The 15,052-nt window shown below is 38.3% G+C and overlaps 1 protein-coding gene across 1 annotated transcript in view; it reads left to right on the top strand.

Moving 5' to 3' along the window:
* IMPG2 (interphotoreceptor matrix proteoglycan 2) overlaps positions 1-15,052 on the top strand; it is a 114,016-nt gene that overhangs the window by 72,000 nt on the left and 26,964 nt on the right. The window contains exons 7-9 of the mRNA XM_056793410.1: positions 1,501-1,559; positions 6,313-6,333; positions 12,969-13,213. Of these exons, the coding sequence (XP_056649388.1) occupies positions 1,501-1,559; positions 6,313-6,333; positions 12,969-13,213 (325 nt within the window). The remainder of the gene's footprint in view (positions 1-1,500; positions 1,560-6,312; positions 6,334-12,968; positions 13,214-15,052) is intronic.

Genomic DNA, 15,052 nt, shown 5'->3' with positions numbered 1-15,052 from the left:
CTTTACTGATTAGAGCTGTTCTTCTCTCACGTCTTGGGGTATTCTCTCTATCAAGTAATGTCCTGATGTTCCATGCTCCTAGTAGGAGTTTCTTTGTGTTCTGTTTTCTTTGGTTTCGACCGCTTACAGGGGATGACCCGCCAGCCGCGGTGTGCTGACCGGGTGTTTGTAGGGCAGGCAATGTTTGGGACACCTTTTCTAGTCCCCTCCCTTGATTAGGGTGAGCAGTGCTGTCCTAGAGAGGGCTGCTCAGTTGCCCAGGATGCTGCCAAATGTCCCTGCTGCCCACAGGGCCGAGCGACCACTGGTCCGTGGGCCACCTACGTGCAGGATCGTGACTACAACTGCCAGTGGTCACCTCCACCTGTTGCATCGTCACTCCCCCATCGCCACAGGTCTTGAAGAGGGTGGACGGGGTCAGGATAGATGAGTGTGCACAAAGATACTTGTGCGTGAAAGAGATTTAGGTGGAAAAGTCATTGCACAGACACAGTCCCACTCTCTCGGCGTTGGAAGCCTGGGTCCAGTGGCACGAAAAGTCGTTACACCTGGAGACTTCCTCAGCTGCATTGGATGGCCGTGTTGTCCTTTGTGCTCCAACACGCCCTAAGCACTCCACAGTGCCTTGCTGCATCGTCCTCTTAGCTGTTGAACCTTCTTATTGGTTTCTTCTGCCTGTTCAGCCGAGGCAGTCTTCACATGCTGGGTGAGCAAAGCCCTGGTTCACCAGGGGTCGACGACCCGATGGCTACCCTCACAAGGTTTGGCCGGCCTGTCGAAGCCATTGCCCGGGGTGTGGCTGCTGCCGCATGCTAGCAGCTACTGGGAGCCACAAGTGAGAGCTGGGTGTCAGGTGAGGGTCAGAGGCTGGAGAGCTGCCCTAGAAGGGCACGACAAGCCCTCCATACCAGAGATACTACCCCTCCCTGAGCACCCCATACACCCCTCACAAAGAATCAGACATGACTTAAATGACTGAATAATAATAGAATTTACTTTAAATATTTTGACCATATTGATACATATATATGTATATTTACATATACATATATATTTGTGACTGGGCAAAGGAACCCAAAACTAATAAAATTGTCTTTTCCAAAAGTGTGGCTCATAACCTGGTCATCTGGCAGATCCCAATCAGATGCTCTCTCCTTCCTGACTTCCATTCACATGGGGCTTCTCTCCTGGGGCCTAATCCAGAGCTTGCAGATGTCTTGTTGATGCTTCATGCACTCTCAGTTCCTTCCTGCTCTAGTAACAGGAAACAGATGCCACAGAGAATTTCACACATTCAAATAATAAACACTTGCCTGTTTAATAAAGTGTGTGTTGTAGCCAGCTTTCTATTCCAAATCATGTAATTTAAAATATGCTATTGAAAGCTTCTTCCAAGTCTTGTTCTACCCCCACCCCCCATATTTTACCACAAGGGGAAAAAAATCACCATCTCAAAAAAGTATGTTACATATTTTGATCTCTCTTGTTCTTTGAAAACAGGTTGAAAAGTCATTTGATGGACTACCTGGCTATAAGGACATCCATGTGTTGGAATTTAGGTAAAAAGACTTGTATTTATAATGCCTTGCACTGTGTAGTGATTGAATTGCAAAATGATTGGGTTATAGATTATTATTTATTTGTAGTGCCTTAGGTATATAAGAATTTGTAAACTCTTTTTATAGATGGGGAAATCAATTAAGAGAAGGATACCACCATGCATGCAAAGTTTCACAACTGACCTGTTACTAAGTCAAAAATTAGAACTCATATACTTAGGTCATTGTTGGTTTTGCTTGCTTAAATATGATATGCACAAATATTCAGCACTAATGATAGAAACTATAAAGCTCTAAGGGATTAACTGTTGTTTTAGCTCCCTTACAAGCTTGTCAGTATTTTAGGTGTGCTTTGACTCCTAAATCCAAAGAAACTCTGAGATTCCTTATCTTTCATCTTTAAGAACTCTGAACATGCTAGAACAATGTGTTTCTCTGGCTTTTCCAGAATATTCATTCATCACGTGTCCTGGGTTACTCATGACAGTGCTGTCCTGGGATTAAGAGTAAGCAGAAACTGGAGACACAGAGGGAAGGGATTCACATAATCCTTATTGATGGGTGGTGATATCAGCATCCTGACTATGGTATCTACCTTGTCATTGGTCTTGGGTGCTCCAGGATGCATAAATTGGAACAAAGAGGCAAGCTGTGATCTTGACTCTGACCATTCTCCTCAATCCCCCTTCCAGGATATCCCAGGTGTTGTAACTACTTCATTCCAAGCTCCTAGACTTCTCCTAGGAGCGCCAGTTATTAGTTTCTCAGTTACTCCTGGAAATAGAAAGATGAAACTGTATGTTGAAGTCCTTAAACTTTTTCTTCAAAAGAACCAAAATATGTTGGCTTACTTTGAATGCTTTGAGAGGAAAACAAAAAGGAAAAAAAGTCTGAAGAAGGAAAGGAATCTGAACTTTGGTCATAAGGTTGGAGAGTGAAAGAATGTGACATCAAGAAGGAAGAAGGACCACTAAACTGAGAGATTATTCCTATAGAGCAGAGGTTATTCACCTTTTTTGTGTCATGGACACCTTTGAAAATATGTTAAAGTTTGTGAAAGCCTTCTCAGAACAATGCTTATCACAAACATATGTAATTGAAAGAAATGCTAAGCTACAGTTAGAAGTTAGTGAAAATAGAGATATCATTCCCCGCCCCCTTTCCAATTTCATGGACTCCCTTTTTCTGAAATTTGTCCACAAATTCCTTGGGGACCTATGGAGATCAAGTTAAGGACCTCTGCCATAATGGTAGATCTGAGCTGTTTAAAGAGAAAGCAGTTCTCTGTGCTCCAAAGGATTATGATGGGGATCCCCTGGTTATTCCACGAGAGGTGACATTGTATATTGGTCACAGAAAAAGAGATGAATCTTGGCATTTGGCAGCTTCCCAATAACAGGAAGACAAGAAGCCATATATTGACCTGACATGAATGTTAGGAAGGATACTATATTCTGAAATGTGTGTCTGGGATATGATGAACCCTTGAAAACTTAGAAGGATCAATGACTATTGGCTGCTTATGGTGATTAATGTGGGGACAAATGATGCCATTAATAGAAAACTAGAAGGCATCTCTAGGGATTATTTATCATAATATGAAAACTAAAGTCTTGGGGAAGGCACATATGATGTTTCTATTATTGCTGCCAATCCAAACTAAGGGCTTCAAAGGAGAAAGGTGGATGCCAGAAGCTAGTTTTGAGCAGCTAATTTAAGATGATGCTGAAAAACAGGATTTAGATTTCTAGACTAAGGTTTAAGATCCAGAAATGAAGGGCTTTTATAAATGAATTTAAGGAGGGCTGGGAAGATATATTTTCTTGGAAATTTGCAGATCAGATTAAAAGGGCTTGAAACTGAAAAGAAGAGGCAAGAGAAAATTGCCCACGTATGCCCACTAAACCAGAGGCTAGAGAGAGTTAATAGATATAACAAGAGTAGCAGTGGAGATTCAGGAAGAGAAGGAATAATTATGTTTAAGGCCTTAGAGGTCTAGTCACAAAAGTATAACATATGGGTAACAAAGTAAAGTTGATTCTTAATACAAGGAGGTTAATTCAGTAGCATGTGCCATCATAATTTGGTGTGATGTAACCTCCTCCTTTAATATGTATCAATGGAAAGCTATATCTTATTTTAAAGAGAGTAGATAAAGATGGAATAGAGTGGCATTGAATATGTATATATTTCTATATGATTTGATGAAACATTTCTTTATAATTAGTGCTGTCCAAATGTTAAATAGTTCTTTGAGGGGGCCTTCAATTCTGAAATTCTATGATTTAGTAATATAGAGAAGATTCAGGGACAACTTTTTCCCAAGTACTCAAAGTGTCATGTAGAAGAGGGATGAGATTTATTCTGGTTCAGCCAAAGAGCATAGAATTAAGAACAATAACATATTTTCTAGGATTTTCTCAGGGATCAAAATATGCTACTAGAGTACACCCTTAACCCTGTTTCTAAAATCTAAACATTAGCCCACCCTAGGACATTTTTAATGAGGTTTAAAGAAATCACAGGCTCAGAAATAATTCTCACAGTAAGAAGATATCTCAAAGAGAATTTTGAACATACTCAGTGCTGTGTTTTCTCATCTTTTTAGGAGCTTTATCAGAGCCAGAAATTTGTTCAGTTTTCATATCCTCTGTTTTTTTTAGGGGACATCATGTTCAATGTGTGAGAATCTGGGCACCCTGCACAGAATGAATGTAGCCAATACTAATCAAAGGACAAATAAAGATCTGGGAATTCTATGTCCCTAGAGATTGAGCTTATTTGTGACACAAAAAAGGAAGAACAAGCACGATCTTTCAGAACGATTTCATTCTTGCCAGGACCCATCCCCACCCCACCCCACCCTGTGACATCTGACTTAAATCAAATATTCATAGATTAAAATATTTCTGCCTTATTTCTGTTTTAATTAATGTTTTCAGGCTAAACAAAATATCCAACTCTTACCCAAATCCACAGATAGGGTGATCATTTCCAATGAAACTGGCTATGAATGTTTTCTGCAGGCTCAATCTTTCCCTTCTGTACAAAGTTCAGATCACAGATAAGTAGAAAGGCATATAAAAAAAGAAAACAAAAATGTATGGAGTTCATTTTATTTTTACATTTTAGACAAATTTCCATTGATATTTTTTGTTTTTTCTTCATCTTCATTTTCTAATATATCCTTGCCCCTCTCCACCCAAAAAAAGCATACCTTCTAAAAGAGAATTAAAAAGAGAAATAAAACACACAAGTATAACCGACCAAAATGTCTGAAAAAATCTGACATTATCATTTAGCATGGAATTTAACTCAATTCAAACAATCTCAATTCCTTTGTTATTATTATTCTTTCCATTTAAATGGAATCAATGTGTATGAACTTTGCAGTTCTGCATACTTCACTTTGCATCAGCTCATAAAAATATTCCTATACTTTTCTGTATTTATCAGTCATTTTTTATGGGATATTATAGTCATGGAACACAACTTGTTTAGTCGTTCACTAGATGATGGTCATCTACTTTGTTTACAATTCTTTGCTACAATGAAAGCTTCTATTATAAATATTTTGGGGTATTTGGGGCCTTTCTCTTTACCAATTGATCTTTTGGGGATATATGCCTAGCAGTGGAATTTGAGGGACAAAGAACATGGGCATTTTAGTCATTTTGCATAATTCCCAAATGTTTTTTAAAATGAGGTAAGGGTGTATATGTATGTGGTATGTTTTATGCCCCTAGAGGTAATGTGTATCAGTAGGACTCTGTCTAGATATAGCTTATAGGGAGGTATAGAGGAGTATGTCTAGATATCTTCCACCTTTCTCCATGGGATAGTTTGATTTCAACCAAGATGGAAAGAAGAAGTTTGGGGCTAGAGGTGACTACTCTCCTCTCCTCAGAGAGAAGGGGGCACAGAATTCCATCTCTTTTCTCCCTTAAATTTTGTTACCTTGGGAGAAATAATTTTTAGCTTTAAGTTGAGCTCCTGATTACTCTTTCTTAACAGAGAAAGAATTCCTCAAACTATGTATTCAAGACTCGACTCCCTTCCCTCCAAATATCTGTTCCACTATGAGCACACATAGCAAATAAACCCAAGTAGATAGCAAACAGAAATCAGAGAGGTTTTTATAGATGAGGACATTTACCAGACAATATACAGAGAGATTGAGTCCTTCTATTACCTTAAAGAAGAAAGAGGATTCTGGATGTCACCCAAAGGGAAATTTCCTGAAGTCTATTATAACTGGGGATAGGGACATAAGGAGCTATCTCTTTTATGTTATGTGTTGGCTTTTTCCTAGATTCTTTCTCTCCCTTCAGGGGTCTTAAGAAAGCCTGAAATCCACTGTCTTCTCTCTGGAAGCTAGAAGCCAGAGAACCCTCGGATTTCTCTCTTCAGTTTTGCTCTTCATTCAGGTGTGGAGAATTGAGCAATCAATCTCCACCAACGAATGAAGTGAATCTTATGAAAATAGACTTTTAGCTATGATTAGACTAATTCAAAGCTCCACCAACAGTTTCCTAGTATTCTTGTCTTTTCATAAACCTTCATGGAATTCATTTTAATGAAGAATATTTTTTCCCTCTGCTCCTATTTTCTGTACTATGACAATTTGTTCTTACCTGATATGTAGACATTTTGAGTAATGTATGCTTCAAAGAAAATCTGAGAAAATATGCCAAGAGTACTTTAAGAAATGTTATTCAACTCTGTTTAACATAGTTACTTTTTTTTTTTCCAGGTCACCTCAGGAAAATGTCAGGTAGAGTATCTTTTGACATTTCTGATACTGTTATTGACTGTTTCTGGAACAAAAGTAGATAGAGAAACAAAGCATTTATTTTAACTGCATACTATATGCCAAATGGGACAGCTAGATGGTGCAGTGGATAAAGCACTAGGTTTAGAGTTAGGAAGACTTCCTGTATTCAAATCCAGCTTCAGACATTTACTTGCTATGTCACCCTGGGCAAGTCACTTAATCCTGTTTGATTTATCTGTAAAATGAGCTGGAAAAGGAAATGTCAAACCACTCCAGTATCTTTGCCAAGAAAACAGTAGGATATAATAGAGATGATTCAACAACAATAACAAAAATATGCCGAACACTAAGCTCAGTGCCAGGAATACAGATATAGGCTAAAAGATAATCTCTATCCTCTAGGGATTTACATTCTAGAAAAAGGAGCTAGAGATTGAGGGGCAGGGGAAGGAAGTGGGAACAGACTATTGGTAAGGAGGTAGAAGATTCTTGAGAATCAGAACAAATCAATTAAATCCAGGAGCAAGAGAGCCTGGTTAAGTTCTTTTGACTCTCCTAAATATCATTTCTAGGCCCCTTCTTGAAAATAGATCCTTTATAATCAGGCCTAGATTTTATTAATCAAAGATCATGTTAAGCGGGGAATTTAGTACAAAAAGCAATGACTATCTGTTGTGATACAGAAATGTTTATCCATGCATTCTTAGAAGAAATATAAGTAGAACCCTTATGAGAAGTTTTCTTTTGCATCACATTTATCTTGGAATTCCAAATATATTTTAAATGTATACTTTCCCATAGATCGTTGGCAGCATAAATAGGAAGTTTATAAAATGGCATATTCTTGCATATTTATAATGTGGTAATGAGTTTACACAGATGAAATGTGTATATCTATCATAGCCCAAACCCATCAATTAGCTACTTATCTATCAATAATTAATAAATCATAAAGATTGCTCTATTGCAAAAAATGAATAATATGGAAATGTGTATAAGTATCAACATTTGTATAACCAAGTAGAAGTGCTTATTGGATTTGGGAGGGGAGGGAAAGAAAATGAAATATGTGAACATGGAAAAATACCTTAAAAATAAAAAATTTAAAAAGAAAGAAAGAAAAAAGAAAAAAAAGAAGAAAAAATCAGCAGATACTGCCATTTGTAATATATGGCCAGTAAGAGGGTCACACACACACACACACACACACACACACACACACACACACACACGCACACACACGAGAACTGGAGGGAGAGAGAGAAAATGGAGAGGGGGAAGAGGTTGATCTTCCCCCCTTTTCCTCTTGGGGAAGGTAACCCTGCTTTGTCTCCCTGAGGGACAGAGTATGTCTCCTCAGAGTGGTTCTGGGAGGTGGAGGTTAAAACTCCAAGGAGAGATGTTGTTCCTTGGATCTAGTTATTTGGATCCTTAGGATCCTGAGTTAACCCTCCTTTTTGGAGAGAAGTATGGCTCTCCCCAAATCTTCAGCTCCCTTCCTTAGTGTCAGCAACTAGGCAGACCTGATCTAAGTAGTAACACTTAATTTGGGATCACTCAGGGAAGGGAGAGATGAAGGTATTAGGTGAGGAAAGTGTGTAGTAAGAATCCCTATCAATTGACAGACTGACCCCCCAAATCTCAGGGGCCCAAGTTCTTGGCCTCAACCCCTCTTCTGGTCAGCTGCTGGTTTGGTCCCTACTCCTGAGCATATCTAGTTAGGGTAATGGAGTTTAGGACAAGTTGGAGAGAGAGAGGTGGAGAATAGATCTTTGGGGAAAAGATTTCTCAGTAGATGGCTTCCTTCAAAGCCCCATTCTACTATATTTTAAGATGAGTGAAAGATTTCTGGTGTTCACTGGGAAACAGTTGATATCAGATAGATATCCAGCTTAGAAGATCCTCTTCTCAGGCTCTCAGCTGGAGGAATGAGGTGAGCTGGCAGTTTTTTTTGGAGTTCTCTCAGCTTCTGTTCTCTCACTGGAATCCTGGGTTTTTTCTTCTTGCCCCTACCCCACATGAGCTGCTCCTTGCTCCACTGAATCTGATCGCTCTCCTTTACATATTCCTATTGTCATATCCTATTGCTTGCCATTGACCAGTATTTCCTAGGGACTGGGAGGGAATGTGATTAGCTGATACAAGCAGCTACTCAGCTCTACTTTGACACTAGATCACAATTTCATGTTGTACAGCAGTTCTTCATTGAGTACATTTTGTGTCAGAGTATACAGGGTATTCCAGAGGACTAATGCTTCTGGTAAGAGGGCTTGCTGAGCTCTTTTCAGAGCTGTTCATCCATCTTCAGTTTCTTCCTTTCACCCAACTCTTACTGGTGGCTCCAAGAGGCTGCAGCATAGTGCATGTGCCATGGTCACACCCTGGAAGCTGACAGGGCACTCACCAGGTCCCAAACCCATTGAGGAGATGGGGGATATCTACTTTTTCTGGCAAGATGGGCAGATGAGGACAATGGCTTCCGAAGTCCATGAAGGAGGCAGAAGTAGGCACTGTGGAGGGCCTAGAGCTTGGTCAGACATCAAAGATGCCAAAGTCATCCATTGCATCCTGGCCACCACCAGTTGTCTTCCCTTTACTCTTGTACTGGATGTTGATGACTCTGGTAGAGAAAGTGAGGCTGATGACTTTGTACAACTCTGCCTCATTTAAATCCAATTCATGTGTAAGTCAAGACATTACCCTATGAAGTCATGGATCCTCTTAAAAAAGAAAGAAAGAATAACAATAGTGCCCCAGGCACCTCTCCAATACTATGTTTGTTTCAGAATTCCTTGGAGAATTATCTATACAAGTCTCCCTTCCTAGCCCTTTAGAAAACAAAAAGATTAAATCTTGCCTCAGACACTTCCCAGCTCTGTGACCCTGGACAAGTCACTTAACCTCCATTGTCCAGCCCTTAACACTACTCTGCCTTGGAACCAATACACAGTATTTATTCCAAGACTGAAGGTAAGGATTAAAAAAAAAAGAAAACAAAAAGATTTAGGCAATTAGGTGGCTCAGTGGGTAGAGAGCTGGACTTGGAGATAGGAGGTTTAAGGTCAAATGTGGCCTCAGACACTTCCTAGCTGTTTGACCCTGGGCAAGTCACTTACCCCCAATTGCTTAGCCCTTATCACTCTTTTGCTTTGGAACTGATACTTAGTATTGATGTAAAAAAATAAAACAAACAAGCAAAACCCCACCAAAAGGTCTAAAGATCGTTCAGAGTTGACATTCTGTCAGCATAGCTTTTGAGGATGCAGGGTTATCACCATTCTCTGATGAAATTTGGGAGTAGGCTGAGTTGAGGTGATTCAGGATCTAGTGATATGTCCAAGATAGCACCCTGCTTGCTGTAAGTACACTGGTAATGTCTCTTAAAGTAGGACTTGTGTAAAACCACTATTCTGCTCGAATCAACAAGTTAAAAATCAGTTCTAGGCCTTGGGAGATAGTGTTTTAGAAGAAAGCACTATCACTACTGTGAAAGAAGAAAGACTCCAGAGCTTTGGGATTTTTTTCCAAAATAGCCTCCCCTTTGGTTGCCCTTGTAATGCCATAACATCTCATTGATCTTTTTATCTGTATGTCAATCATCTTCTAGAGGGGCAACTGAGGCAGAGAATAAAAAAAGCTTATTGTTGAGTGACTCATGAGCCCCCCCCTCATGCCCCAGGCAATACTTGTTTATTCAGAGTAGCAGTTTTAACACATTCAGACAAATGAAAGATAGCCCTGCAGTAGTTGGTGGTTGTTAATACCCTAATTGTTAAGTATAAATAGTCTGCCAGTATAGTTTTCTTCAGTCAGACTTATACTGTTTATGTCTAGTGGCCTGTATTCTATTTCTCATGCACTTCTTTTCCCTCTTAGCCATTTCTGATCCCCCCCCCCCCCCCTTCCTGAGCTGTGGCAGACCTGCTGGTCTTCAGATGAAGAAATCAAAGCTATCAGTAATCATACCAAATGCTCTAAATCACTCTTGATTAGAGAAATGAAAATTAAAATTCTGAAGTACCAACTTATACCTATCAGAATAGTAATAGGACAGAAAAGGAAAATGGAAACTCTTGGTGGAAATGTGGGGAAGTTGGCACACTAATGCACTGTTGTTGGAGTTGTGAATTGATCCAACTATTCTGGAGGGCAATTTGGATCTCTGGCTAAAGGGCAACAAAACTATATATATCTTTTGACTCAGCAACACCACTAACATCTGTATCCCCAAGAGATCCAAGATAAAAAGGAAAAGGATCTACTTGTTCAAAAATATTTATAGCAGCTCTTTTGGTGGTGGCAAAGAATTGGAAATTGAGGGTACGCCTATCAATTGGAGAATGGCTGAGTAAGTTGTGGCATATGATTTGATGGAATACTATTATGCTATAAAAATGATCAGAAGGCTTTTAGAAAACCCTGCAAAGACTTAAATGAACTGGTGCAAAGTGAAATGAGCAGAACCAGGGGAACATCATGTTGTACTGTAACAGAAATATTATAACTATGATCAACTGTGAATGATTTAGCAATCCACAGCAGTATAGTCAGTCCTTCAAGACAATTCTGAAGGACTTATGAGAGAAGAATTGATGATATCTGAATATGAATTGAAGCATACTTGCTTTTCATTTCTTTTTAAAATTTTTTTTTTGGTTTTTCATATAATGATTAATATGGAATAATATTCTGCATGACTACAACATGTATGACCTATATAAAATTGCTTATTTCCTCATGAGGGGGAAGAAAAAGAGAATTTGAAAAACAAAAATTTCAAAAATAAATGTTAAAATTGTTTTTTTTACATTCAATTAGAAAATTTAAATATTAAAAAAGTTGGAGGGAGTTTATTAAGTGAATGCATTTGTGTATTTTGATCTTATCAACAGATGAAATACTTACTAGCTAATTATAACTTATTATTTAATTGGTACAAATTTACTTTGCTGAGCACATAGACTATATCCTCAAGGGATTTGCTCTTAAATGAGCAATATGTCTGAATGAGTGAGACTAATAGATGAGAGGTTCTTCGTTCCTCTTTTCTCATTGGCAATAATAGCCAATGTAATTTTAGAGTTGTAGGTTACTTTCATCTCTTTAGAAAAGTGAATTATCTTTCAAACAAGAATCAGCATATTCAGTTGGCAAAAGAAGATAGCCTTAGCTGCTTCAATGAAAGCAAACTGAAATATGGATAGAGACAGTCTTCTAGTTCCTAGCTTAATGCTCTTCAGATAAGACTTTTACATGTTTGACTTATGGAACAGAATTCTAATATAAATTTGAGTTTATACTCTGTATCACAGATTCTTAGAATGTTTGGACACACTTTTATTAGCATTAAAATGATGTCATTCACTTTGACTATAGACTATGGATTGAACATTTCATCAATACATGATTGTCAGATAAATACCTTACAATTCATAACATGGAAAAAAACCCAATTATGTATTTGTTGGCTTATTAACATTAGATCTCTTTGTCACAGAACCTGACTCAAGAACCAGGATGAGTAGAGAAGGATTCGATTTTCTATTAATTGCCTGACTTTAATAATTTCAAAAGTCATGGGTCAACTGTATCATAGTCTTACTCTTTCACTAACGAAATTGTCACTTCTATATGCCATGTCACTTAAAGATGGTCAAATAAGTTCTCCAAAGTTATATGATGCAAATTGTTTCTCTCCTTTCCTTCCCTCCATACTCCTGGAGCTGGTAAGCAATTCAATTTGGATTATACATGTAGCATCATACAAAACATATTTCCATATTGTTTATTCCTGTAAGAGAATAATCATATAAAACCAAAACTCCCAAACAAAAATCCAAATAAACAAGTGAAAAATTATATACTTTCACCTACATTCTGACTCCAACAGTTCTTTCTCTGGAGGTGGATAGCATTCTTTGTGAAAAGTTCCTCAGATTTGTCCTGGACCATTAAAAAACTGAAAGTGCATAAGTCTTTCACAGTTGATCATCTTATAATATTGCTGTTACTATGTACAATATTCTCCTGGTTCTGTTCATTTCACTTTGCATCAGTTCATGGAGGTTTTTCCAGCTCTTTCTGAAATCATCCAATTCGTCATTTATTATAGCACAATCAACTGACAAAGGAACTGGTTAAGAATCGAGTGGAGTGAATTAAGGTACCAGGAGAGGAAGCACCTGGCCAGAGATATACAGGAGGTCTATAAGGTATCCAGAGTGAAACTTACATATTCTTTTCTCTTTGGAAAGGAGAGAAACAATTTGCATCATATAACTTTGGAGAACTTATTTGACCATCTTTAAGTGACATGACATATAGAAGTGACAAGATTCTGGTATGTAGTGTTGGAGAGAATATTCTCAGTCATCTATTCTAGCTTCCTCATTTTATAGATGAGAAAACTGAACCCTGGAGTGGTGACTTGTCCAAGGTCATTCAGCTAATGAGTGACAACCCAGATATGATTTCAAATTCAGCATGCCTTCTTTCCATTACTCCACATTAACTGCTTCTTTTTAAGGAACTCATTATTGTCAAGAGCAATGTCCAAGTAATGAAGTCCTTCTCTCTTCTTAGATGCATATGAGCAAGGTACAAGCAGATTTTTTTTTCTTTCTTCTTAACCTCAGTGGCATCGATGTTCGCTATGCTGTCACATTTGACAGTGAAGCTATCAGCAACATTACCTGGGAAATGATTAACCTTCATTCAAACAAAGTAGAAAACCATGGCCTTGTGGAACGGGAGAATAAGCCCACTGCAGTTTATACAATTAATAACTTCAGAGATTATATTGCTGAAAGTCTCAATAGGAATTTTGTACTGGGAAATTCTTCCCTGAAGCCGGATCTTGACTCCCTTCAGTTTATCAATGGTAAGTAGAAGGACAACTATGACAATCCATGTATATCTTTAATATGTTCCTCCAAGGATTTGGCAAAAACCAATATCTGCAAAACATAGCATTTGTGAATCTGAGTTTCAGTAATAATACTAATGTAAATTGGGTTTTAGGAATACAAATACCTCTGAAAGATTACAAGTTGACTTTTGTTGTTGTTATTCAGTCCTGTCAGACCCTTCATGTCTCCATGTGATATTTGCTTGGCAAAGACACTAAAGTGATTTGCCATTTCCTTCTTCAGCTCATTTTTCAGATGAGGAAACTGAGGCAAATAGGGATTAAGTGACTTGCCCAGAGTTAAACAGCGACTAAGTGTCTGAGGTTGGATTTGAACTCATGAAGATGAATCTTCTAGACTCTAAACCTGGCATTCTCTCCACTATGCCACCTAGCTGCCCTGAAAGTGAGCTATCCTTGGGCAAAAAACATGGAGGTGGGGTTTGATGGGAGTGGAGAGAGATAGATGAAAGGAACTGATTAGTAGAATAAATGTCTGGTAACTTGAAAATTGAAGGGGAAATAACAGTATTTTTTGATAATGGGTATAAGGGATTCAAAGAAACCAGAGAAGTACATTAACTGAGAAAAGACAAATATTGAAAGACAAAAATTTACTGGCTTTGATCCCAGAGAAAAATAGCTAATGATAATCAGCATTTTAATTTAGAAAAATTATCAGCATAGTATCAAGCATTTTAATGCTATATTGTTTGCAAATAATCTCTCACATTATCCTTATACTAGATGCTAGTATTATCCTCATTTTACAGACAAGGAAACTTAGGTGGACAAGTTTCAGTGAAATGCCATATATTAAAATGTCTAAGGTCACATTTGAACTCAGATCTTCCCCACTTCAAGTATGGCATGCTATCCTTTGCACTGCTAGTTAGTACATAGGATCATATAGAGCCATCAAGTCTGTGTTGAAGTAACTTTGAAAATAGCAATTTCAGCCTGGAATCAAGTGGATGAACATAGGACCATCAGGGAAAGATATCTACCCCCCCCCCCCTTTTTATCTGTGTGACATCAGTTAAGGCTCAACCTCTATGGTGGTCTAAATAGCCTCTAGGGTCCCTTCTAACCTTAAATCTGTAATCCATGGATTTCTTTGTTTTGACTGGCCAATAACAATTTTATAGAGAGCTATTTCCCCCCCCCCTTTCCCCCACAGAATCTCATAGTCAGAAGAGGCCTCTGAAAACATCTACTTAAACCCTTATAAGAACAAAAATCTCCTCACTAACTGAACTGGCCGCTGGACAGGTTTGAGGGGAATCTACTAAGTCAAGTCACCTATGATTTATTAAGTATCTACTATTATGCTCCAGACACTGTGCTAAGAATTAGAGATATAAAGAAAGACAAAAGCTAACAAAAAGCCAACAATAAGAAAAGACTCGAGGCCCACCTTTGATACTGCTTGACCCCAACTGGTAGAACTAGATGCAAAATGTGACTAATTCATTGAGATAGATTTGGGGGCTCAAGGGTTAGGGCAAATTCCCTTAAAATTAGAATTGTGTTCAGAGTCTAATGGGGAAGCAAAATGTAAACAATTATGTTGAAACAAAATGTATACAGGATAAATGGGGGCTGCTCCGGAGGGAAGGCACTAAGAATAAAGGGTAAGGTTTTTAGGTAGGAAGATGGGACTTTAGCTGAGAGTTGAAGGAAGCCAGGGAAAAGTAGGATATAGAGATGAGGAGGGACAACTTTCCAGGCATGAGGGACAGTCAATGAAATGTGTTTTGGAGACAAAGGGGACTCAGTCACACATTATGTAGAGAGCAGTAGTGTGTAAGG

This window comes from Monodelphis domestica, chromosome 4, assembly GCF_027887165.1.
Source record: "Monodelphis domestica isolate mMonDom1 chromosome 4, mMonDom1.pri, whole genome shotgun sequence".
Classification (NCBI taxonomy): Eukaryota; Metazoa; Chordata; class Mammalia; order Didelphimorphia; family Didelphidae; genus Monodelphis; species Monodelphis domestica.
Note: the sequence above shows the minus strand (reverse complement) of the source record. Positions and strands in the feature narration are given on the sequence as shown.